Here is a 26,350-nt window from a genome sequence, read left to right on the forward strand (position 1 = left end):
ACAAAGACTTATTTTAATAGGTAAGAGGAGCCTAATGTATCTTTAAACCTAAACTCTATCAGTCTGTAAATTAGCTAAAAATCCCACTTCATCATATTAAAGTAACATTTAAGAAAATTAGAATTACTAAAGAAAAAAATCAAGCAAAAATGATTAAACACACTGAAGTCAAAGAACATTATACTTCATCAGAATAAACATAAATTAAGCAGATAACGGCAACAAATTGAAAAAAATTTAAATGTTTGTGATTTAATTAGAATATTAAAATTAGATTCAAATATATATAATTACTTTTAACACAGAAATGTTTAGACTCCTGAAAACTGTCCATGTACACCAAGTGTACTCCACACCTGTTTGGGCTCATTTTGCACCAATTACTGCATCAAGCCACATAAAACATGATTTATACGAATCACCTAGTTCATTCTTAGGTATCGTGATTTGATTCGTTTGTATTGTGAACTCAAAAGATTTGCAAAGCATATGGCGAAAAGCATTCTCACCCTCAGCTCCTGCATCAATCTGTTGTAGGGACCATAATCTTCATCTTCTCCTTCCTCTTCAAAGTCTTCCAGCTTTCAGGAGCTACGCTGAGACTCCTGCTCCATGGTCAGTACTACAGTTGCTCTACGTTTAACATCCATTTAGGAACTGATGCCCAAGCAGTGGTCAGGGCCTTTTTATTACATCATAATGCAAAATCCCACAAATTGTCAAGAATTCAAATTCAATCATACCTGGTTCCTTAGATGTATTCTGGCCTATTGTTAACTGATTCCCAACGTTCGTGCAGCATTAATAGATTATTTTAAACTGTACTGAATTCATGTGAATCAAGCTGAATCTCCACGTACCTGTGTTGTAACTGAATCTCAGGGCGTCACAAATTGGACCAGAAAATTAGCAAAATTCCAAGAATCCTCACGAATCCTAAGATCCAGCCATTCTTGGCGTTTCGTATTAGTCGTGGTCGGTGTGGAACAGTGGCTTAAAGCAGGTACAGGTACATTTGATAGGCTGGGTAGTTGCTGAGTCTGACTGGAAAGTGAAACAGCATCTTCATGATGCCTGCCAGCAAAGGGAAGCATGAAATGCTCTAATATTTCCAGGTACATGGCTACGCAGATATTAATCTGCCACTAAACTTTCAAATTATCTTGCTTAGATACAACACTCTCCAAACAGCAATGACTTTCTGTGGTTTACCCTAGTTTGTAAAAGGATCTAAGAGTGTCTGCAGGACTACTGTCAACTTAGATTTTGTAGTGAAAATGAGTTTCACTTTTTAAATGTAATCACTTAACTTTAATGATATTCTAATTTACTGATACACATATATAGACATATGTATAGATGCTCGTCTGTTGATTGTTTCCTGAACTCATTATTGCAACTCTTTGTGTGTGATTGCAGAAAAAACTTCATTTCACTTCAATAACGAGACTTGCAATTATTTTCCATTAAATCAAAAGTAGTTTATTTAACTTTTGCCTTCTCTGTATAACTTTATTATAAGACACTTCTCTGCTTGTACATTGCTCCCTTTAACTAAAAATTGCAACATTTGTTTGTGGGAATGTAAGTTGGGGTAGACAAAACTTAGATACATACCAATATACATACATGTGTGTATATTACGGCTCCTTTTTTTGTTTTTTTTTTCCACTAAAAACCATAAATGCTAAAAACAGCTTGAACCACTTTGTGTACCTCAGTAATGCTGGAAACAATACAATCTTTAAGAAATCTTTCGCTGGAATACACTACTCGCCTTTGTCTTTTAACATAGGTACATACAATAATGCGCACGTCAGCGTTAAGGTGGGATGAGAGACTCTTTGAGCCAGTGTTAAGTGTACAGCTATCAACGTATAAACCAGTAACAGGCAATGCAAGCAGCACCCAGCGGTGTTTTCATGCTAAGAAGGATTCAGAGTGAAAAATAAAAAGTCCAACTTCACTCGCCTACTGGAGAACAGATGCTTTAAATTACACAAAAAGTGACGTTTTCCCAATGCAGAGTCTTCATTTGGATGCTGAACATATACACACGGCTGAATGTATACATGTGGATGTATTTAAGAAGATTTCTATCTGTTAAATCAAAAGTGGGGGGCAAACAAAGCAGAAAGTGCTTGCCGTTCGTGTTAACCCCTCCGGTCCCAGCCCTCCCTTCCCCGAGTTATTAACACCAGAAAACACACATCCACACAAGCACGCCCACTCACACACACACACACAATTCGTCAAATGCCCTAGTCACAACATCCCACAATCTTCAAACTATTTTCAGTACACAAACAGAGCCCCAACTTACAGCAGTGACAGAATGGATGCAAACGAGGGAATTATTGTAGTTCACTTTGGATGCCGTTATAAGCTGCTTTACGCGTGATAAAAACTACTTTTTATGAGCGTAATCGTATGTCACTCCCGGTCACCACCAAGTAAAAATCCAAGGGACCGTGTGAACTGCACAAGATGACACGCATCCCATGTTTGGCATTGTCCTGAATTGCCACCGCATTCTGTTAACGGTCCGTCCCGTCTGCACGTGCGTTTCTCACAGAGTCCTTCTAGGTGTGAGGGATCTTTGCATGGAGCCACCCATGACAGCAGAGGGGGGCGAGGGGGTGGTTTCAAAAATACAACACTGGCTTCGTTCTGTGGGCCCGGACAGCGAAACCCGTCCTGTAACATCGCCGAAACACGTTACCACAAAAGAAAAAGGAAAATTAAACAAACAAAGTTTCTATACTACAAGGAGTGCTTATTAGAACATATACAATTATCTACTGAAGGATAAACATTCGCATTAAACATCTTGACCAGCATTTAGATCCGAGTATTTTTTTCCCCTCCCGCCAGAATCAAGTTTTTAAATTTGAGGGAGAGGAGAGAAAAACACCACAAAAATGCTGGTCACTGAGGAATAATGGTTGTTAAAATAAAGCCACCATGCTATCAATACAGTCCTCACAGGGTAAACAAATTTGATCAAACTATATGGATTGGGGATTTTTGCAGTCTGCAGAAGTTCTGCAGGTAAGGATTATGCTACGATGAGGCCAGGAAAAGAAATCCTACACAGAAAAAGGAGCAACAAATGACTAATGAAATGTCAGAGCAGGTTAACAATTCAGAGCAAAAATAAAATTCACACGTCTATCTGAACAAGCAAAAAAAACACTTATATTAACGACAAATCAATGCAGGTGGAGCTGAGCACCGAGGAGGAACCAGACAAACATTTCATGGAGGAATTAGGGGGAATGAGAGGGACTTACTTTACAGAATTGTGTTTCTGTTGGGCTGAAACTCAACTGAAAATCCAACAAAAAAATACAAACGGAAAAACGGCAGAAAACTCTTTTATGGTGTGAAGTTAATAAAAATTTGATTTTTTTGCCTCTGTGCGGGAACTAACACAGACCTGTACTACCTGAGTCCCACTCAAGGCCAGAGTGTGGTGGAAATGTACTTATAAAAATAAAAATCAACCCAACCCAAAAATGTTCCGGCAATCTGAGCAAACATTTTAATCATGCACGTGTTCTTAAAGATGCCGTGTCTGTGCTTGAATCGCCAAGTATGTGTGGAGCCTGTGTGAACCTTATTAATGCAGCCACATGCTTACAGATCCAACCACGGCGTTTGTTGAAGGTTGGGTAAAAAAGAAAAACAGAAGGGGGTCCATGAACAAAAGAAGAGCAAGACCAAACAAAGAGATAACTTTACAACAACGGACGGTACGAAGGATAATGTGAAGGGAACAGAGGTGTCAGCTGAGGTGAATATGAACACCATCTCCATATACAGCACGATCCACTAATGTGTTAGAGGTGTCAATAGATAAGCCATGAAATAGCAATCAGAAGGGATTAAGATAAAAGGGTGGTGGGTTCATCTAATAAAACATCTTAATACTCCATCACTTTCTATTTTTCGGTGATGGCCAGTTGCCACGTTTCTCCCCACGATTGCCCCCTCCATTCGCAGGAGCACCGGAGCCCCCGCCTGGGGGGCCGCGAGGACCTCTCCCTCCGCCTCCTCCGGTGTTGACCCTCCTGTTCTGTCGCTCCATCCCAGGGCGCTGGCTTGAGAAGCTTCGTTTATTCGCCGATGGCTCTTTACCGGTCATGTCTCGATCAACCAGAACTCCACCACCCCCACCCCCACCACCTCCTCCTCTTCCCGGGTGGTGGTGATGGTGGGAGGCGTAGGACTTCGCTCCTCCTGCCTCCCTGTCTCTGAACTCTGTGAAGTCGCTGCTCTCAGAGGCAGTTTCCCACTCCTCATTGGCCTGGTCTGAGTTCTGATTGGTGAAGTCTGGAGACTTGGCTCCATGGTTGTGGTGGTGTTGGGGGTGGGTTGGACCAGCGTTGCTCTGGTTGTAGTGGTGATGGTGGTGGCTGTTTGCATTATTAAGCTGCCCACCACCACCGTTGTTGTTGGTCGACAGTGTGGAGGTATGGTTTGCGTTCTGGGTGTTTCCTGTAATGGGAGCGGACACCGGAGCCCCGTTACTGTCCTGAACTGAATTCAGGGAAGGAGATGATGGTCTCCCTCCACCAATGACCCCAACTCCGCCGTTGATGCGTGCAGCATTCTCTCGCTCCTTCAGTCTGCGGAAGCGGGGAGGCTTGTCCTGCTGGTGTTGAGAACGACCATGGCGACGGCGTCTTGGGGGTCTCTCAAACCCACCCGGAGGGTGGCCCTGGTTAGCAGGATGAGGGGGGGCATTTGGGCCTCCCGAGTTTGTGACAGGATTGGTTGAAACTTGCTGGGTGATCACTCCTCCATTCTCAGTGGACCCCACAGCAGGAGGAGTTGTGGCAGGCAAAGATGGTTGAGGGGGGTTGGCCCCCAGATTCTGACCTCCATCTGCTACCTTGTCCTTCTTTTCTCCTGCACCCCCTCCTCGACCCAGATCTTTGGGTCCAGAGGCCTGAGGTGGACCTTGCTGTTTTCGGCCTGAAGCTGTGGACTTGGAAGACCCAATGTAAGAGCTTGAGCCAGGTCCGACTCGGTGTCCCCCAGCTGGCCCTCCAATGTTGCCAGTGCCCCTGTACATGTTTCCACCTCCACCTCCTCCACCCCTGCCCCTCCTAGAGGGCACTCCCCTGGGAGTGAAGACACGGCCCTGAGAAACTCTAGGTAGCACTGAAGAGATGTTTCCTGTGGCACTGACATTCTCTGAACAGTTCTTAGAGTTGGGTTTTTGGTGATCATCTTTGTCTGAGTGACCGAGGTCACTGCCCCCACTCTCACTGCCAGTTTCTGAGCCTCGCTCTCTCCTCCTCTTGGGGATTTCTTCATACTCTGAGCCCTCACTTCGGGTTTCGCTGCGGTTTCTTGCTCTCGCTGGGTTATGCTGAGACCGATGCTGACCATGCCGAACACCAGACCCATCACCCTTGGGTTCTTGGTGGTGGCTTCCACCAGCTGATGAGCGGTAGTCTCTTCCACTCCTACCACCCATTCTACCTCGACCTGCACTAGCTGGTCCAGCACTGGCAGTGTAGGTACCCCTGTAACCACGGCCACCGCGGTAGAACTCTCCGCCTCGTCCCCGACTAGGTCTGCCCCCGTTAGTGGGCACTCCAGGGGGGTGGGGCCCACCGCCTCTTTCAAAGGAGCGTTCTCTGTCCCTCTTGGAGGAAAACCCAGAAGATGATGAGTTTAAATCTTTGGACCCTCTGCCGGACCCTCCACCTCCAGAGGACCGTTCTTTTCCACCACTCCTGGCTTTAGCTGTATGGTTCTGCTCCTCTTTTGTTGCGACTGAGGTGTTCTGGGACATGGAGGAGGAATCCTGCTTCATGGAGTTGGGTTGGCCACCATCTTGCTCTTTGTCTTTTCCTTGTTTTTCTCCTCCATCAAAACCTCCTCCTTCTCTCTTCATTTCCTTCAGCAGGGGCTTCTTGATTGGACCAGCCCTCTTATTGGGGTTGCTGCCTCCTGTCTGGTTTGAGGGTTTGTGGTCTGATTGAGTACTGGATGAGTCCTCTCCTCCACGAGAGTTGCTTCCTCCTGCTGCATTGTTACCCCTCCTGCCGTGGGTGGATCCCCCACCCATACTGTTGCTTCCAGGACGTGGACCCCACTGTGTCTCTGTTTTATGTTCACGTCCTCCTCTTTGGTTTGATTTAGGGTGAGAATGCTGCTGAGTCTGATTATGACCACCATGCTGAAGAGGAGTTTGGCTAGAATGGGGCAGAAATGGGGGGCCTGACTTGTCTGGTTTCATGTGAGTGTTGCTGGCATTGCCACTGCTGCCTCTTTCACCAGGATTAACACCAGCTTCACCCTCCCTCAGAGGTGGGGGATGATGCTGGGCCACCTTCCCATCCTCCCTGGCCGAGGAGGAGGAAGAAGAGGAGCATGAGGATGACAGGGATGGTTGGTGGAGAGGTGGAGAAGAGTCCGACTTCTTTGCGGGAGCTTCACCAACCCTGTCACGACTGTTTTCTGGTTTTTGGTGGTTAAGAGGCTGCTGATGGTGGTGGCTGTGATGGTGGGAAAGATGAGAGTTGCCCTCCACGGTGGGGAGGTCTGCACGCCCGTTACGATCATAATGGGAATGCGGGGCTCCCCATATCTGCACCTGCTGAGATCCTCGAGAAGGCCCATCATCCGGATGGGGGAAGTTGTGGGGCTGGTTACCCCTTTCGCCTGGCCTCTGTTGCGGGTGGGGAGGCATCCTTGCACCCTGGTCGGGGAAGTTGCCGTAGTTGCCTCGCCCTCCAATGTATTGATGAGGGTGATGTGTGCCTCCCGGGTTGCCAACTTGCACACCAACAGGAGGAGGAGGAGTTTGACTGGAGGTCCCAGATGATGAGCTGGGCTGCTGAATTGGTCCCAATCCACCCTCTCGCAGACGATGTGGAGGAGTGTCGCTTCTAAGGTGAGAAACACATGTTAGAATTTTACGAGTAATTGAAATTAAAGATGCAGATAATTTAAGAAAAAGGTTAAAGTTGGAACAAATTATAGAACTGCCTCAAACAGAATAAAATCACCAACTGAAGCAGGACAGAAACCCTCATGAAAACTGGAGGTACAGTGCTTTGCAAAAGTACTCCCACTAATTTTGGCAGCAGTTCACTACAACATAAAATCATTTTTTACTTTTATTCACCATTTTTAACTGTTATTCACCATGTAATTTGCGAGCAATAGCAAGATCCCCAATTTAAGCTTCTCTCTCTTAAAGTGAAAACTTACCAAACCATAACCTTTAAACCACGGGATGTACAGAATGTTTTGTACACAGTTAAACCCATGGTTCAGCTACAAACAAAGATATTTCACAGGGATTTCATGTGACAGATAAAAATATTTTGCCCCATTTACTCTGATACACCTAAGCAACCAATTGGTTCAGAAGTCACCTAATTAATAAACAGAGCCCACCCATGTGTACTTCAATCTGTTGATAGCATAACTATTAGTAGTGAACTTCACCAATCTAGCCTACATGGAGTAGTGGCGTGAGGGTAAGTGGTTGTCGAAAGAAAGCCATAACCAATTCCCTTTGCTACACCAGGTAGGGGATGCATAAATATGTGTAAGAATTGGGCGCAGGGATAAAGTGCGTGACCCAGCCATCATGGATTCAAGGTCCAGCCTGTTCGTTGACCTCATCATTTAATGGTTTTCTTTATGTTTATGACTATTTCCATTATACATAGATTCTCACTGAAGGCATCAAAACAGTGAATGAACACATATGAAATTATGAAGCAAACAAAAAATTGTAAAAGAACTTCAAATATGCTTTATATTTTATATTCCTTAAAGTAGCCACAGTTAGCTGTGATGACTGAAATATTAACCTTTGGCTGTCTCTCAATGAACCTCTGGGAAGTTCATTCAAGACTGGAAAACCATTTCAGGAGAACCACCTCATGAAGCTCATGGAGAAAATACCAAGAGATCAAAGCAGTCATCAGAGCAAAGGGAGGCCACTTGGAAGAATCTAAAATATAAAAATGTTTAGAGGTATTTCACACTTTTTGTTTACTACATAATTCCAGGTGTGTTCGTTGACAGGTTTGTTGTCTCTGGTGAGAATCTACTATTTAAATAGTCATGAAAATAAAGAGATCTATTAAGTGAGAAAGTTTATCTAAAACGTTTGACCAGTAGTGTATGGTAAACCTAAATGTTCACCAAAAGGAGATATGAATATGTACCTGGGCCTTTTCACCACATCATCCTCCTCCAGTGGCTGCTTCTGTCTCAACGGAGAGGTCAGCCCACGGTTCTCCGCTCCGCCAGGGAACACCTCCGGCCCCCAGGCCAGCTTAGGATCCATGGGGGGAGTCCCACGGTGAGGGTGGCCTGGATGTTGCTGCTGTCGGTCAAAAGATTCTGAACCAGAGCCGCCTGAATCAGTTCGTTCACGACCAATAAGCCCTGTAAAAGTGAAATTCTTTAATTATCACATTTTTTGGTTAAATGTTGCTTTCATTATTAAATTTCTTCTTGCATTTACTCACCAGATGGGTGCATGCCAGCTGAATAGTATTCCATGGGAGAAGGGCGACCTTGCATTAGGCGAGGGTCCATGTAGGGCATCATCATCCAGCGTGGATCAAAACTCATTGGCAGAGGTGGAGGTCGAACCATACTGCCAGGCTGATACAGGGGTCCTCCCTGCTTTGGCCCAGGGCCTGGCTGGGGGGTTGAACCTGGTGAAGGACCTTGTGGTGCTTGGGGCTGAGGGGACAGCTGACTTTGGGATGCCTGGCTGTGTTGCTGTTGTTGTTGCCACTGCTGCTGCTGCTTCAGAAGCTGCTCCTGGAAAAAAACAGGTTTTAAATGGAAATTTACAGTGAGCAGGAGGATTTAGACAAGAAGAAATAAAATAATCTTCAGGGGACAAAGTAATAACATCCATTTGAAAAATGTTGCACTTGTTTTGGTTACTAAATAAAAAAGCATTCAGCAATTTATTCACATTGGACGGCAGACAGGTCCTTACCTGCTGCTGCCTTTGAAAGCGAGGCGGTAGAGATTTCTGGTACTTGGAGTAACCCTGGCCAGGAGGACCACTGGCTTGGCGACCCGCTCCTCCACCAGAATTCTCAATCTTCACTGGCTCCACACCTCTTTCTCCTCCACTTCCTGCACGGACGTGAGGACTGCCTATGGCCTCTTCCTTACTCTCCACTGATGGAGGTACATCCAGTATGGACTGCTGTGACTGTGACACAGCCTGCTGGGGACACTGTTGGACATCTGAACACAAGTTGAAAACGGTTGAGTAATCAACCTGGTTAAAGCTTCCCTAGATGAACCATACAGGACAGGAAATTCCTTGTCAGACTTACCCACACTGGAGTCGCAGCTGCTGTTGCTGCTAGCTCGCTGACGGTCACCCGCTCCAATAATAGTTCCTGGCTGGGGTGCTAGCACTGGAGGTTCTTCAATATCCACACAAGGAGAGGCTGGCTGGCTGATATTCGGGGAGGACGCTGAAACAGGCGGACTGGGGCTACCGTCTGTAGCAGCTATAGAGTTTCCTTCGAGGTTAGGGGTGTTACTTCTGCCACCAGCTCCTGAGCTGCTGCCCTGCTGCTGTTGCTGCTTCTCATCCAGCCTCTTCAGCTTCTCGGCGCATGCTGCCCGCCTCTCCTCCTCCATCCTACGTTCTTCCTCCTCACGCCGGCGGCGGGCTCGTTCAACAGCTGCAGAGATCTCAGAGGAGGACTGTTTTCTGCGCTGACGCCAAGTCTCGTCCTCATCGTCCCCCTGGGCCCCGTGGACCAGCAGGCTGGGCTGAGCGGAAGTGGCAGGACCCCCTGATCCTGGCTGAGGCTGGGCAGGAGCAGGTTTTACCGGGCCAACAGGTGCACCCTGGCTGTGTGGCCGGTCCTACAGAGTTACAAAAGGTGTAATGTTCAAAGATGCAGATTTCAATCCTGCAGATGACACAGCTGGGATGTTTAATAAATGAATGAATTTCAAAAAGTGATCAAATTGAAGAAAAAGAGTGGTTTTAAAACTAAAACAGGTGCATCCAATTAAATTTGAATATCATTAAGCAAAATAGTGATTTAATTCAAAATGTGAAACTCAGATTCATCACAGTGATATATTTCAAGCATTTTTGTTACTTTTGATAAATATGGCTGACAGTGAATGAAAAGCCAAAATCGAGGAGCCATGTCATCTGGTGTGTTGGTCCACTGTGTCTCATCAAGTCCAAAATCTGCACTGTCATCTTACCAAGAGATTTTAGGGCACCTTATGCTTCCTTTCGCTAACAAGCTTTATGGAGATGCTGGTAAAAAAAAAGTACCTATACCTGCGTTAATGAGTACGTTATCACTCTGCTTGGTAGGCCAGCAAACTGGCCTGACTTAAACATCATAGAAAATCTGTGGAGTATGGTTAAGAGAAACACCAGAGCCAACAATAATGATCAGCTATTAAAGTAACCTAGGCTTTTCTAACACCTGAGCAGAGCCACAGGCTCATTGCATCCATGCTACCCTTTACTGTGATTCATGCAAAAGGAGCCCCAACCACGTACTAAGTGTATCTACTAACCAGTACAGAGATACTTTTCTAAGAAAGCAACATCAAAAATCATTTTTATTGGTCTTATGTAATATTTGAATTTTACGGGAAGCTGAATTTTGTGTTTTCATGTGCTGTAAGCCACAATGATTAAAATGAACGGTGACACAGACTTGAAATATATCACAACGTGTGTAATGATTTTCTAATGTACTGAGATGCACTTGCAAAAATGACTTAACGCAACAATCTGCAAGCGGTGGATGAGATCATGACAGGAATGACTTATCTATGAGGCCCTAAATGTCTACCTGTCGATTAAAGGAGTAGGGACCTTGTCTGAGGAGCGGCCCAGGTGGGGGGGAGGGCTGCTCCCGGGGACCACCCAATCCAGGCCTGCGCCCCTGTATACAGGCAGACACGGTTAGCCATAATCTGCACTGACAAGCAGACAAACACCAGGGAGGTCCAGATCCCATCACAAGTATCAGACTGGAGCCGTGATCAATAAGGACTGAAGTCATGATCACACCTGAACGTCTGATCTCGTTAAAGTCTGTATCAGCTTAACTCCATCTTAAAGGACTCCGTGATTTCACCAGACATAAGTATTATAAATGTTGCCAAGAAGTAAGCCTTTGCGACACTATGACAAGAAACCCCTACAGTGTTGCACATTGAGGATTTTAATAGATCTAGTTCTACACTGTAGAGTAACTCACTGTTGCAGTATGACTCCCTACCTGATAGTTGGATGGCGCTCCCTGGTTTCCCCAGCTGCTGCTTCCCTCCTCGGCACATCCTGGCTTGCTGGAGGGGGGCTGGGGGATGCCGTCAGCATTCAGGGGAGGTGTGTGACGACTTTCTACGCCACTGTCTGAGGCTCGAGAGTGAGAGTTTGCAGTGGGAGCTTCCTGGGACCTCTGCTGCTCACTACAGAGAGAAGTCGAAGATAAAAATTAAACCACAGTATAACCTACATGGTGTGCTTTCATTTTATATTAAAATCTGTATTGCAATTATACACATCAGCTCCCATAGTAAACCTACTTGTCCACATACCGTGAGTCATTCTTGCTGTCCTTTTTGTCTTCATCTCCCTCTTCCTCTGCTTCATCATCACTGAACTTTAACTTGGCGGAGTAATCAATCTCCTCATGAGCCCCTGTTCAAACAGGAACAGGCTTCAGAGTCTTGTTTGCACCCAACATCCACTTAGTGGATAATAAAGTCAGCATTCACTTCTGTCATAAATTTCCTTCCCTCCCTCCCTTCACCGAGTGACCATTAATCACACAAACCACTCTGCTTTGATAAGCAGGTAATGTGTTTTTCACAGTATATGCTATGTTAGAAAGCGTCAAACTCATTCACCATCAGCTCCTTAATTATTTAGGTGCATAAATAAAGATATTTTCCACAGTGATGCTTTAGAGGGGGAATTTAATGGGACTGGAAACTACCAGCAACGGACACAAAACTGCTCTAAATCAGAACTAAGAAGATCTAAACTTTTCCATATAAAATATCCAAGAGTATTTCAATTTTAAATTGTCCTGATGCCACATTACAACCTCAAAACTTTTATTAATTATACAAAAACACTTTGTGTTTGCAAAGTGAAATTAAAATGATGATTTGTTTTTTTTTTCAAACTGTAGCATGCCTTTACATTCAGCCTGGCTGAATCACTACTTTGTGAGACCACCTACAGGGGTTGGACAATGAAACTGAAACACCTGGTTTTAGACCACAATCATTTATTAGTATGATGTAGGGCCTCCTTTTGCAGCCAATACAGCATCAATTCATCTTGGGAATGACATATACAAGTCCTGCACAGTGGTCAGAGGGATTTTAAGCCATTCTTCTTGCAGGATAGTGGCCAGGTCACTACGTGATACTGGTGGAGGAAAACGTTTCCTGACTCGCTCCTCCAAAACACCCCAAAGTGGCTCAATAATATTTAGATCTGGTGACTGTGCAGGCCATGGGAGATGTTCAACTTCACTTTCATGTTCATCAAACCAATCTTTCACCAGTCTTGCTGTGTGTATTGGTGCATTGTCATCCTGATACACGGCACCGCCTTCAGGATACAATGTTTGAACCATTGGATGCACATGGTCCTCAAGAATGGTTCGGTAGTCCTTGGCAGTGATGCACCCATCTAGCACAAGTATTGGGCCAAGGGAATGCCATGATATGGCAGCCCAAACCATCACTGATCCACCCCCATGCTTCACTCTGGGCATGCAACAGTCTGGGTGGTACGCTTCTTTGGGGCTTCTCCACACCGTAACTCTCCAGGATGTGGGGAAAACAGTAAAGGTGGACTCATCAGAGAACAATACATGTTTCACATTGTCCACAGCCCAAGATTTGCGCTCCTTGTACCATTGAAACCGACGTTTAGCATTGGCATGAGTGACCAAAGGTTTGGCTATAGCAGCCCAGCCGTGTATATTGACCCTGTGGAGCTCCTGACGGACAGTTCTAGTGGAAACAGGAGAGTTGAGGTGCACATTTAATTCTGCCGTGATTTGGGCAGCCGTGGTTTTATGTTTTTTGGATACAATCCGGGTTAGCACCTGAACATCCCTTTCAGACAGCTTCCTCTTGCATCCACAGTTAATCCTGTTGGATGTAGTTCGTCCTTCTTGGTGGTATGCTGACATTACCCTGGATACCGTGGCTCTTGATACATCACAAAGACTTGCTGTCTTGGTCACAGATGCGCCAGCAAGACGTGCATCAACAATTTGTCCTCTTTTGAACTCTGGTATGTCACCCATAATGTTGTGTGCATTTCAATATTTTGAGCAAAACTGTGCTCTTATCCTGCTAATTGAACCTTCACACTCTGCTCTTACTGGTGCAATGTGCAATCAATGAAGACTGGCTACCAGGCTGGTCCAATTTAGCCATGAAACCTCCCACACTAATATGACAGGTGTTACAGTTTCATTGTCTAACCCCTGTATCTATCAGCTGTTCTTCTCAATAAAGTAGGTCAAATTTAGCCAGACCAGATGGAGAGCATCTGTAAACATCAACTTTCAGTTCTTGCTATTTTTTCTCAGTTGGATTTAGGTCTGGATGCCAGGGTGCAGTATTCTCCGATCTGACCAATCGATCTCTGCAGTTCCTCAAGAGCTACCATGGGCTTCCTGGCTGCTTCTCAGACTAACTGCTCTCCGTCCATGACCTGTCATTTATAGGTGGACAGCCATGTCTTGGTAGCTTTGCAGTTGTGCTATAATCTTTTCATTTTCAGATCCTATATTGAACAGTGCTCTGTTAGATGTCCAGAGCTTAGTAAGCTGTTGCTTTAAACTTCCCCAAAGCTACATTTCTGATCCTTCTAATATGTTTCTTGGTCTTCATGAGGTTCTTTCTTGACTAATGTTCTCTACGGCTACAGTCACACTGCAGGTCTTATTGCTAAATTCTGATTTAGCATTCCGATTCCGATTTTTGCTGAAATCCGATTTAATTTTTGTGCTGATTCGAACTACTAGTTAAATGTGATCGCCATCAGACTTCAGTCTGAACGGTTCATGACCCCAAAGTGATCCACATGCGCAGGAGGAGGATGTAAACATCCAACAGCAGAGCACTGTTTACAGAAGCAATAATGGATGCCAGCATCTCTGTGTTAAGTTGTTGAGCATTGGGATCAGATAATATTATGACCACATCATAACAAGACAAAGAATGGTAAGAACAAGAGAGAGCACAACTATTAACCATGGCCTTTTGTGAAGCAGTGGCTGCTACTTCTGTAGTGAGCTCTATGTGGATGCCCAGTCAAAGTCAGAACACCGGAATTGGGCCGTTCTGACTGCCAAGAAAAAGTAGGATATGGGTCGCATTTGCCTGTAGTCTAAACATAGAATAACAAACCTATGAGGCGTTCAAAGAACAGCTGGATTGATAAGAGATTAAATTACACACAGGTGGACTATATTTGCAAATTAGGTGGTTGCTAAAAGGAATTGGTAGGTTTCAGAGTACTCAAGCGTGATTAACGCTCCCAAGACATTTCTCCTGCCTCTAATTGGTTGTTTCTGACTGGGAGTGGTGTATTTCTGCAAATGGCAGTAGGACCACTGGGAGGACCCAGAGGAGCTTCATTTTTTCACAGATTGCCTGTCCCATATTCTACTGTCAGGACATAGTGACAGTTTTAACAAATACTTTAAAAAAAAGTTTTACAAAAGTTACCAACTGCAACTTTAAACAAATTCACAACACATTCTGCAGAAAAAGAGAAATGCTAGTTTTTTTTCCTGTTCACAATGATCCAGTCCTTAGTGTCGGTCTGACACATGAAATCTCAGTGAATACATTAAAGTTTTTGGATGCAACTCTACAAAATGTAAAGAAGCTCTAAGGGTGCAAACACTTTTGCAAGACAGCGTATGGCCACTGTCAGGTATATGGATCCTTTCAAATTTCATGTTTAGGGGCAGATCAGTTATTAGACACATCTGTACAGTTCATTCCTATATCATACCATTAGAAAACGGGTCAATCACAGCAACCTTGATGCACTTTGAATCCTCAAATGAAATTTCACTGTTTTGCGGAGGCAAATGTTCCAGAGTTCATAAACATTTATGAAAAAGAATATTAATTAACAGCACTCCAATTCAAGACAGAATATGACAACATCTGCACCATTTTAATGCGTTTGCTGAAATCTAACTAACCTATATTAAGCCATCTATTTATCAATAAAAAAATAAATAAAAATCACAACAGAACCCACACGCCATCCAACCTGGACCCAACCTGATTTTAAACATTTATTATTACAGCATGTTGTCCAACAATGTCTAACTTCACTAACGCCGCATCTCGTGTTAATATGGTATAGCCCTGTGGAGCGTCTGGCCCCGGGCTGCAAGTGATGCAAGTCATGCAATGAGCTGCTTCAGTCAGGGCTGCTGCTGCTACCCTAAACGCAAAGCATTTTCTCATTTACTATGTAGATATAAACATTTTATTCCTGCCGGCTGCTGCGTCTGACTTTCGAAAAGGCAGGCAGCTATGTGGATCAGCGACAATCTGGTCCACACTCCAAGCCAGCTGGTGGCAGTAATGCAACACATCGCTGTATGCCAACCACCAGAAAACGACAAAGAAGAAGCTATGTGGATCTTTGAACGCGGGTTGCTAAATTACTAGCTCGGGAGCTCACGCTTGCTGATTGTACAGTGACTTGGTGGTGCACAGATGAGTGAGTAAAAGAGGATGGCTTCATCAAACATTCGTAAATTGGACTACGAAAACCATACATTTGAAGATGAATGGACAGAAACATACAGTCTCTTACAGCACAACAGTGAGCATACGAGTGTTCACTGAGTACAGTGGATTTAGGGAAAACACAAAATGCCTTGACTGGGAAATGATCACAGAGTGCATGGAAGCTGTGGTAGAAACACTTTAAGATGGAAAAGAAGGACAACAACTTAAGGAAAGGGTTAAGCAAATAGCCCTGGCTGCCACCAGCACAACAAGGAGAACAGAACTGTTCTACCAAGATGTACTGACCCAGCTAGACTGAGCCATTCAAAGCATTTAATATTGTTGCTTAAAGTGGATTGCACCTTTCTGTTCAGCAGATGATTTAATGGGTATATGAATATTTGATCAGAAGAAAATTCTAGTGTTAAATAAATGTTAAACAACGAAAAAATATTTTTGTCTCTTGATTTAAAATGTTCGGAAGTGTTTGGATGACGGAGGTAGTGGGCCCCCTACTATTTTAATTGGGGGCCCCTGCTCTATAACTACTGAGATGTGAATTTGTAAAGAGGTATTTTTCGGTACCTGCCCAGCCATCATCTCCATCATGATCCAGCTCATCCAGCTCCTTCAGGTCATCCTGCTTTAGGATGGAGGGACGTTTTACCACTTCCCCTGAGTCACGTGGGCTGCCCTGTGGCCTGTTGTCAGGACCACTCTGTCCACGTGAGAACCTGAAAGAAAGGTTCTTTGTTAAAAATTTGATGTAAAAAAGGAATTGTGGCCAAAAATAGCAGCAACTTTGGAAAAACTGTACCATTAGCCTTGACATTGTCATGTTACAGAAGATGCTGTCAAGTTTTACTTGGTTTTCTCTGATTACACTAAAATGAACAAGTGAGGAAAAAAAAACTTGGATCTCATTTGAGTTTAGCAAGATATACACCTCGGAGCTGGCCCTTCCCCAGGTGGCGGGTACCTGTACGGCCCCTGGGGGCCATAGGGGCCTGGGAACGGGAGATAGGGGGGATACATCTAAGAAAAAAAAACAGACTTTGGTCAAACATATTTCTTTATATAAAAATAAGGAAGTCAAAAAGAAATTAAAATGAAACTTACAAAGGGTGGCATTATCCCTCGATATGGAGGAAACCCAGGCCCCACAGGGGGCTGGGGCAGGGGCAAGGCAGGGCTGCCTGCAGGGGGGTTTCTAGGTGGCCCTTGGATCTGGGAGTTTGGAGGGGGGACCCCAGCTGCCCCATCCATCACCAGAACTCCACCTGTGCCCTCCTCTGCTGCCCCCTCCCCAGGCAGGGTGGGTGCCAAGGCTCGGCCCCCACCATCCCGCCAACTTGTGACGTCTGAGGACAGCAAAAGAAAAAAACCAAGCTTTCATTAATCGTAAGAGAATTTAGCATCATGACAGGATGAAATTTGACATTAAGGGAATCACTTACTCTGGGGGCGGAGGCTTGGTCCGGGCCCATACCACTGATCTGCAGTGGCCTGTTCTCTGCCAGCTTTGTCCTGGTCGCCAGCCGTCTGCAGGGTAGGAAATTCCTCGCGAGAGAATGGCGATGGTAGGTTTGATCCCTTTCCACCTGCAAAAAGGATGAATAAGAAAACTTAATAGCAACAAAGAAAATGTATGGGAAAAAGGAAGGTTAGGAAAAAGGTTAGACCTACCATCCCCTTGTGTTCCATGTGTAACGCTGCCCTGTGCCCAAGACCTTGCCCCTACGGCCTGTGTTGAAGGTGGGGCCAGAGCCTGAGGAAAGCACAAACACCATATGAGACTTGGATGTTTTTTTAGACAGAGCCTTATTTTGATTTTAAAGCACTACGTGTGTTCTACCTCTGAAGCTGTTGGGGTTCTCGGGCGGGTCAGTGCAGGTATCTGTGAAGGCACAGGCTGCGGCGATTCCGGCTGCGGTGCTGATAATGCATCGGTACTGAAAACAGAAGATGCAAACAAGTCACATCTGAGTCTAACAAGCACTAGTCAATGCTCAGAACAACATTTACAAGCCAACAATCGTGCACCTCTTTGGGTCTGCTGGTTCCTGTTTGCTTGCCCATCCTGTGCCGTCTTTGGGAACGAGCGAGACGTTGGGATCGTTGCCTTTGTTCTCTGCCTTCAGACTGGGCAGGTTGGCAGGTGGTGGCATACGCCGCGCGGAGGCAACTTTACCAAGAGACTGCAGGCCATGGCGGGGAGGAACTGCCGTGGGGAAAGAGCCATTAGCACAGATGGACCAATGAAACATGACACCTAGAGTATCCACTGGGTGTAAGGACTGGGCAAATGACAGGGATCATATTTGCTCCTAGCTCTGTTGAATATGCAATTCAGATAAAGAAGAACTAAGGTTACGAGCTTGGTAGGTTTTAGTGCAACAATTCTTATAGACGTAGGTTTCTAAATTCAGGAACCACAGCAAAACAAAAATGTTGTTTGTGTTCCTCGAAGGGCATTATGCAGTTTTGGGGATGAGGAAGTCTGCTTGGATCTAATGGGGAACCTGTGAATAAAATATAAACCGGGAGATAAGCACATAAGTCAACCAGCCTCCGTCAGTAAGCCTCTAACACAGAACAGTCTCAAAATCAGCAGATCTATGACTTAGTAGACACAATTCATCCTCCATGCCCTGCCATTTCTTTGTATCAAACTATACTTGTTCTATTTAAAGTTGTTTGTTTTTCTCACATTTTCTATGGGGAGTTGCAAATATCAACTTCCATCATCTATTCCTGCAAAACAGAGACTCAAAGGTAGTTCAAAGATGGATAAGAGAGAATAAATGTACGCAGCAGAAATGAACACAGAGTTAAAGCGTGAATGAGCAGCTCTGTTTCCTAAGGTGAAAGTAGTAGTTTCAAATAAATAAATAAAATTCATCCTTTAAAATGGTTTTGGACATTACAAATACTTTGATTTGTAAAACAACATGACACAGGGCAAATACTCACCAACAGGCTTTTGTGTTTCAAGGCTCTTTCCTTTGTATGTATCAAACAAGTTGAGAGACGCATACTTGGTTTTGCCTTCCTTCCCCTTTGCAGTTTGCCCAGAGCGCTCTGACATTGCGCTGTCCGCTCATTGAGTATGGTGAGCCCTGAGACTGTGGGAGAAGGACGAAGAGACACTCAGTGATATGACACCAGGGATGCTCAGAAAAGTGAAAGTGTACGAGAGTTGAAAATCATAGAAACATTTCAAAAGTCATAGAATGAAATAGGATCATTTGTTTGAGGGCCATTAACTTGATAAACGTGTCACACAAAACAGACAAAAATGTATTAAAAGATACATTATTGTTTAAATGTTATAATTAAAATAATCATATTTATAATAATCATAAACCCCTTTTTGAAAGGAACAAAGTTTGTATTACATTTACATCTGTTAATATGTCTACCTTTACAGCTCAGCAGAATAAAAACTAAGAGGCACATTTTGTTTTTGCATTTTCATAAAGCATCTAAAAAACAATGCAAACATCATTAAAATAACTTCAAAAGTTACTGTGTAAAGTAAATGTGTGGAAAACTATCAACACATCAAAAATGGCGCCTGGAGGGGCAGGTCACGACTTGCAGCGCTGTCATAGGGTGTCCGATCTCCGTTTCTATATCTATGGTTTTATCAGAAAGGATCACATTCTTGAGCTTACATCTTCAGTAATCACCCAGCTTGTTATACTTGTTTTATTCAGCAGAACAGAAAAAATGTCAAATATTATGTGCAATAATCACTTAAGAAATAAATTCAAGTTTATTTTAGATTTCTGCTTAATTTAATGTAAAAAAATCCAACCAGCAAATCAATGTTTCAGATATTACCTTTAATAATAAATGTGTTTGATTATTTTAGCAGCAGTGGAAATAATTGCTGCTTTTTTATTTTATAAGCAATTAAATCATATTACAGATTTTGGTTTTAAACATTTCTGTAAATACTGTGAAACTGAAGTATTTTTACTCAAAGTTATCAAATTTGATAAAAGAAATATTTACTTAATGCACGGATCACATCAGTCATACATGTACAGCTCTGCCTTGAAGATCATTTGCATCTTTTCAGTTAAGAATATTTAGATTATTTTAAAAGACATCCCTAAATAAGCCTGTTCAAAAATATTGTACAGGTATATTTAATTAAAAATAACGAAACTAATAACTATTAGTATATATAGAAATATATCAACTTAAAAAAATTACACATTGGCTTTTTGTACACAAACAAACTTATTATTTTCCAGTCCTATTAAACAGATTAGAATATGCCATCCAATGTGGCTCCTTTGTCAGATTAAAAGTCCCTTTTGAAAACAAAAAAACTTTTCAGCAAGTATTAAATATTGATCTCCGATATGGACTTTTTGTGTTGTTTATTGAGACAATAACTAAAGTGATGATATAAAAAAACTATTTACAGCTTCTTTGCAGTATTTTAAGATATCTGTTTTAGATCATAGCCCCACAAAAACACAGCTGTGAAAAACATTTTTAAACAGGCTTCTTCAGGACACCCGTTACATAAAGTGAGATTTTTATTTATCTATTACTAAACTGCACACAGTCACTGCATTTTTTCATATTTTTGAATTTATTGATATTTACTGATGCTCTCATGGAACGAACAGTGAAGAAAATAGTAAACATAATAATTTCGACAATACCGTCAGTTTCAGGGGTTTCAAACATGATTAATTGGGATTTATTGTTGCCATGGTAAATCCAGATTCTGATCATGAAAAGAAATGTCATAACAAACGATGCGATAAATGCCCACCCACAGTATAAACCATACTTTTCATTAAGTTCACCTTTCTCTATTAATGTTTTTTAACTGTTCTGCTGTAATATTACAATCTTCTAAAAAATTTAATGCTGTAAATTTTGAAATATAAATCCAACTCATCACTAAATTTGCCACGGTGTTTTCCCTGCTGCATCCTATGAAATGTACGCTGCTAACAATCTGAACTTTCATAATTACTAACATTTAGGGGCATTTCATTGAGAACATATTGGTATTAAAAACAAGATGTTACTAAGGCAGAGATTACTGTATCATTGTGAATGGATTTTAGTTTCAAGCCTACTAAACAGGAAAAACTCATCAGATCTGTAGCAAAAATGCATATATTTACGTATGTATTTTGCATATATATTTGTATGACAGGAATAAACTAAAACAACTGCCCAAACCTTTGAGCAAAGCACAAAAATTCACACTGCACTAATTTTCTGTAGGTCAGTTTCAACTGTATGGTAGAAAACACATAACGTAAGCAAATGCAGTACAGTCTTCATCATTAATAACGGTCTAAAGAAACCAAAAAGCAGAATCCAGGTTTCTATGGCAACACGTTTTAAATGATTTTCTTCCTTGCCTTGCCTTGAGGCAGGTCCACAGCAGCCAGCAGGCCTTCAGATTAAAACTCATTTCGATGAGCATCATCAATAAAACACACTGCACAGACATCTGTCCACTTCAAGATGATTGAGCTCGCCTGCAGTTCAACCGATGCTCTTACCTCATCCAACTCCTTTAAACATAAATACTGAGAACAGACAAGACTTCTTACCATTATGCTTGGATTGTGTCTGCGTCACTTGCTTTAAAAAAAAGGTGTAAAATCATTCTAGCCCTTCCAAATTGACCATGACTGAAAAATGGTGCAAACCATAACTTTAGAGCCAAGGAAAGTCAACAGCAAGAGTTCTCTAACTGTATTATGACAAGTAATGTGCAAATGACATAAGTAACAAAACATGTATCAAATGCAGCAACATGAAAGCTCGACCAATCTGAAATATGGCTTCCAAAAAACACCAAAACAGAAGTCATGTTGAGCTGTACAAAATGTATTACCTCTAATCTCTGAAACATCATTTCCAAAAACACACGTGACATGAATAAAGGAAGATAAAAAAATTGCAATATACAATCAGGTTTAAGATTATTCATAAACCCTGCCAGATTTAGATTTAAAGTTAATTTCTTTAATCCGAGCAGTTTTGTCAGTTAGGAAGTGACCTCCAAAAAGAAAACTATATGCAAACAGGGTATCAGCTTGAAAAAAAAATATTTATCTCTTTTTATTCACAGTTTTATGCAAAATGACATGTTGGGAATTATTTATTGCCTTCTCAAAAATTAATGGAAACAAACTATGTTGGCATTACAGTGACCTAATGCTTACGATTGCTGAAAAACTTGAACATGTCTCCACTGGTAATTTTGACTTTTAATCTTTGAGGTTGGGAGGCCTCCTTGCCATCGCCCTAATCTTAAGCGCCCTCCACAGATTTTTCGATCAGATTGAAGTTGAGACTCTGGCTGGGCCACTCCAAAATGTAAAGATTACTGTCAGTCAGAATAAACATGTCTGTAAAATTAAAAGATTGTTGTAAATCTGCCAGAGGAATGAATAATGTTGGGAAAACCATTACATAGAGGTGCAAAGATTTCTGAGATTAATCAACATATAAATACTAATGCTGGGACGAAGGAAAATAAAGAGTGTTTAGCATATAAAAAGCAATACTATCAACTATTAACTGAGTGGTGGTTAGTGCTAAACTGCAAGAGGTTTACTCAACATATGCAGTTTAAAAAAAGTCTTGAAAACAAAACTATATTTAAATAAATCCACATAAACATAATAACTGTATTAGCTGTTTCTATTCCAATGTTTGCAACCTTAAGGCACAGTGTGAGATACCATGAATTATCTCATGAATTATCAAGGCGTCGCCCTGCCACCCTCAATCACTTTGGGTTAGCATAAATAAATATATGAGTTTTCTAATATATTTACAGACTTATTCAGGCGTGGAGTGCTGCAGATTTCTCCAGCTGTTATAAACCTCCCATCACAAAGTTCACAATTGACGTAAGAGACAAACCTGCACTGTGCAACAAAACTAGAGCCCAGGTAAAAGGCCTCAGCAAGTAAAGCCAGTGGAGAGGCCAACGTGATTAGTTATGTGGGAGAAATATTTTTCTTGAGCATGGTAAAATTTCTGAAAGCGCAAGAAATGACTTCATACTGATCTGTTTATTAGTATTCATCTTTAGAAATAGTATCTGTAAATAATTCTGAAGTAATTTGACATGATACTTTCAATCTCCTACTAATATGTGAAACAGTTCACTCAAAAAGCAAAGAATACTTTTCCTAACAGAACAACTTTTTTGTATTCAGAGCACAAAAATGTGATAATAAACCAAATTATTACATTTAGCAGATTTAAATTTGTTAATCACCCTCACTATTAATCTTTAAATGTTAAAGTCAAAATGGTTGACCACTACTATTTTAAGATTAGTCTTTAAATTTTCCTGAGATTGATGCATTTTTACAGATTGGCCTTCAGTGAAATGGACTTTCTCTAGAATTGTCCAAAGAGGATTTTTGTTGTAGTAAACAGGTTCTATATAAATAAACTGAACTGAGCTCAAAAAAGTAAACAAAAAAAAAAAAATGGACATCCTACTAAAATCAATCTCTCAAAATGCATGAAATTTGTCATCTTTCCAAATTTTAAACATAATATTTTCGACATAGGGATTGGTAATATAGTATAAATAGCACAACATGATTTTTTTCAGTGAGCTAATAATCTAACCACAATATCTCCAAGTAAACCATAACCTTTAAATTAAAAACATAACAGCCATTTAATAATTAGAAGCTGAAGTACACTTGCTCTCAGACTCCTGAATCAAACTTAAAAAAAAACTGTAATTGAATTTTAATAGACACCACCACCCAGGACAAGAGCACTCGATACATCGGTTATTTTCATTTACATAAGTTTGTTTGTGAAGATAAATAAAAAGACGGAAAATAAAACTGACGAGTCAGAGGAAGACTGTAGAAAAGCAATGGACAGAATCCGGACAATATCATAATCTCTCCATTTCAGCTGACCAATGTATAAATGTTTTATAAATATGGATGCATAATATAAAAGAAACAAGACACTGTGATAATATTGTTGAATATGGCATTGATTAGACAGAATACAGTTGTGCCACATTTCTCAACCTCTCTCTTCCATCATCACAATCCCCACCACTCTTTCTAAGCTTGGGCATCTTGGTTACCAAGATCTAGGTTAAGTTAGGTGTGGACATTAAAGGCAGTCTATCAAACTGGTAAAACATTATTGGCAGGAAGCATAGCACACAAAGTATTATAGCCCAGCAAATACTGCATCCAAGCAATTCTTTACAATTGTGACACTGCTCACACAGAACTCGCAATGACGACAGCAAATCAACATTTTGTGTAGCTCTGTTCACATCGCCCACCTCTATAGGAGACCATTACCAGCCAAAGCCTCAGGAGCTGCACCAACCAGGCTTTCAATAACAGGCCGATACAGATTTCTACTTTTCTTTGAGGTCTGACCTACTAACTAAAAAATATTTTTTTAAGGTCTATAACAAATACAAAGTCATTTGTATTAGTTTTGTTTTAATTCAACCATTGAATGCAACAAACAACTATAAAAGAAAGACATTTGCTGTCTGATAAACGTAGCAGTTTTATATCCAACAGGAAATGAAGTGATTACAAGATCATGGTAATTTCTTCATCACAGTAATACGTCCTTAACCTTTATCTGATTTTACCACGCTTAAACCAACATGCATCATAGAACATGATTGCTGATGTGCTTACAGACCAAAAGAAATATGAATTTTTAATTTGATGCATTTAATGTTCAAGCAAAAATCTGATTTTTCAATATCAGATATCAGAACTGATTAAGAGAAATTTGAATTCTAGTTTATTTATTTATTTGGTGCATTACTAAGTGTCTTCTAGACACTGTCAAAAGAAAAAAATTTGATTAAAAAAATCAAAATGTATGGTTTTACATGGTGATCATAGAGCAGCAGCACTGCAGCATGCCTCAAATAGTCAGATGAGATTAGAAAATTAGGTCGTAGGATGGCTGGTGAACTACGTGTTGTACGCGGATTAACAGGGGACCAAATGTACACCACAAAGAGGCCTTGCTTAGCTCCAGTCAACCATGCATGGCAATGATCTTTGAGAAGAAAAATAAATCAGTTGATAGCTACAACACGTCCACCTGCAGCTATGCACCGCCACAGATGGTGGTGAAAAAACTGCATCTTGGAGCTAATTAAGGTTAGCTGCTTTTACACACAGGCCCTCTCTGTTCTCCTTGGGGAGGAGGGGAGCTGCGTTGTTTCATAATACACTTTCAACCCCTAGAGCTCGGAGTCGTTCACTACTCCTCAAATATGATCCGCTCGAGTCACGCAGACGCTCACATTACACCTGGACGCGTTCCCCATGCTCATTCACAGATGGCAGGAGAGATGAAGCAGAACAAACGATTTTATTAGCGGACAAAACAAAATGGCGGAGGAGAGAGGCCTAGAGCCGTTAACGCACAACCACTGAAAACTATCACTGTAAACATAACTCGTGCAACTGAAATCATTAAAATGCAAACACCGTGGGGGGTATAAAACTATTTATTTTTAATAGAAAGTGATAAAATGTGAGTTCAACTGGTGGCAGTGTGTGTTAAAGCGACACTCGGGTGTGCTAGCCAAAGCTATGAGTAGCATCAAATCAAGCTAACGTTTATCCGGCAACATCTACTGCGTAGCTTTTTTTATCCTAAACACCCACTATACAAGATACATCCACGCAAACCGTTCACATATATATATGAATATAACATAAAACAAGCAACACATTCCCCACCGGAGTAGTCAACACGTCAACTTAAAATCAAACTCCAAGCTATGCTACATGACCGTTGGCTAACAACAACAATTAAGACACAAAAATATCACTGCTTCTGTACAGAACAACCTTTTATCTAACCTTCAGGGGTAACAAGGACATACTCTGGTCCAACTTAATGTCACCGAAGCACTAATGGCGTTTTGCAACGTCCATCCACTGACCTGGTCTTGTCCCGACTTGTCTCGAGGTTGTATCGCAGAATAAGCTTAGCTTCGCTGCTACGCTGTAGCGTTCTAACCTCCTGCCAAGACACGCAGAGACACACAGAAAGAAAGCGTCTTTGCAACAACTGCCTTCAACTTTCATTAGATCGATACTGTACAAGGTAATAGGAGGTGTACGACTTACTTTCTTGTTCCTTTTTCCCCCTAAAAAAAATAAATGAAAACGGGAAAAGAAAATAGTTGATTCTGGACTCAATCCGTCACCTAAAGAGCCGTCAACGGCTACTGGGTGAATTTCGTGAGATGGGAGCCGTTTGGGACCTCAACAGAAACGACAAATGCGACAATTATTACTAATATTATTTGGAAAAAACTATTCATTCAAAAAGAGGTTTTATATTTTGTAACTATACTAAACTGCTATTCATCCAGTCTCGTTTACTATCATCAAGTGTTGGTTTTAGAGGACTTTAAAGTGTGATCAGTTCATTTCATCAATGTGTATTATTGATTAAAAAAATTTAAAAAAACAACAATTTGAGTACGACAAAAGAATAAATCGGTATAATAAAAATGCAC

At 41.9% G+C, this 26,350-nt stretch overlaps 1 protein-coding gene across 6 annotated transcripts; it reads right to left on the reverse strand.

Moving 5' to 3' along the window:
• Positions 1-1,459: 1,459 nt before the first annotated feature.
• prrc2a (proline-rich coiled-coil 2A) lies at positions 1,460-26,104 on the reverse strand. 6 transcript variants are annotated; one of them, XM_047384764.1, is made up of 18 exons: positions 25,956-26,104; positions 25,769-25,848; positions 18,766-18,917; positions 17,836-18,013; positions 17,648-17,744; positions 17,479-17,560; positions 17,250-17,393; positions 16,912-17,153; positions 16,739-16,827; positions 16,378-16,526; positions 11,599-11,701; positions 11,280-11,469; positions 10,848-10,940; positions 9,345-9,888; positions 8,996-9,252; positions 8,511-8,811; positions 8,205-8,427; positions 1,460-6,908 (listed from the first exon to the last, which is right to left on the reverse strand). In XM_047384764.1, the coding sequence occupies exons 3-18, from the start codon at positions 18,878-18,880 to the stop codon at positions 3,938-3,940; spliced, it is 5,778 nt and encodes a 1,925-aa protein (XP_047240720.1). In that variant the 5' UTR covers positions 18,881-18,917; positions 25,769-25,848; positions 25,956-26,104; the 3' UTR covers positions 1,460-3,937. The 6 variants fall into 6 exon arrangements, with proteins under 6 accessions (XP_047240720.1, XP_047240717.1, XP_047240718.1 ...); XM_047384761.1 differs by having other exon boundaries at positions 11,587-11,701; XM_047384762.1 differs by having other exon boundaries at positions 11,587-11,701; positions 25,686-25,848.
• Between the last annotated feature and the right edge of the window lie 246 nt (positions 26,105-26,350).

Source organism: Girardinichthys multiradiatus, chromosome 13 (genome assembly GCF_021462225.1).
Source record: "Girardinichthys multiradiatus isolate DD_20200921_A chromosome 13, DD_fGirMul_XY1, whole genome shotgun sequence".
NCBI classification, from domain to species: domain Eukaryota; kingdom Metazoa; phylum Chordata; class Actinopteri; order Cyprinodontiformes; family Goodeidae; genus Girardinichthys; species Girardinichthys multiradiatus.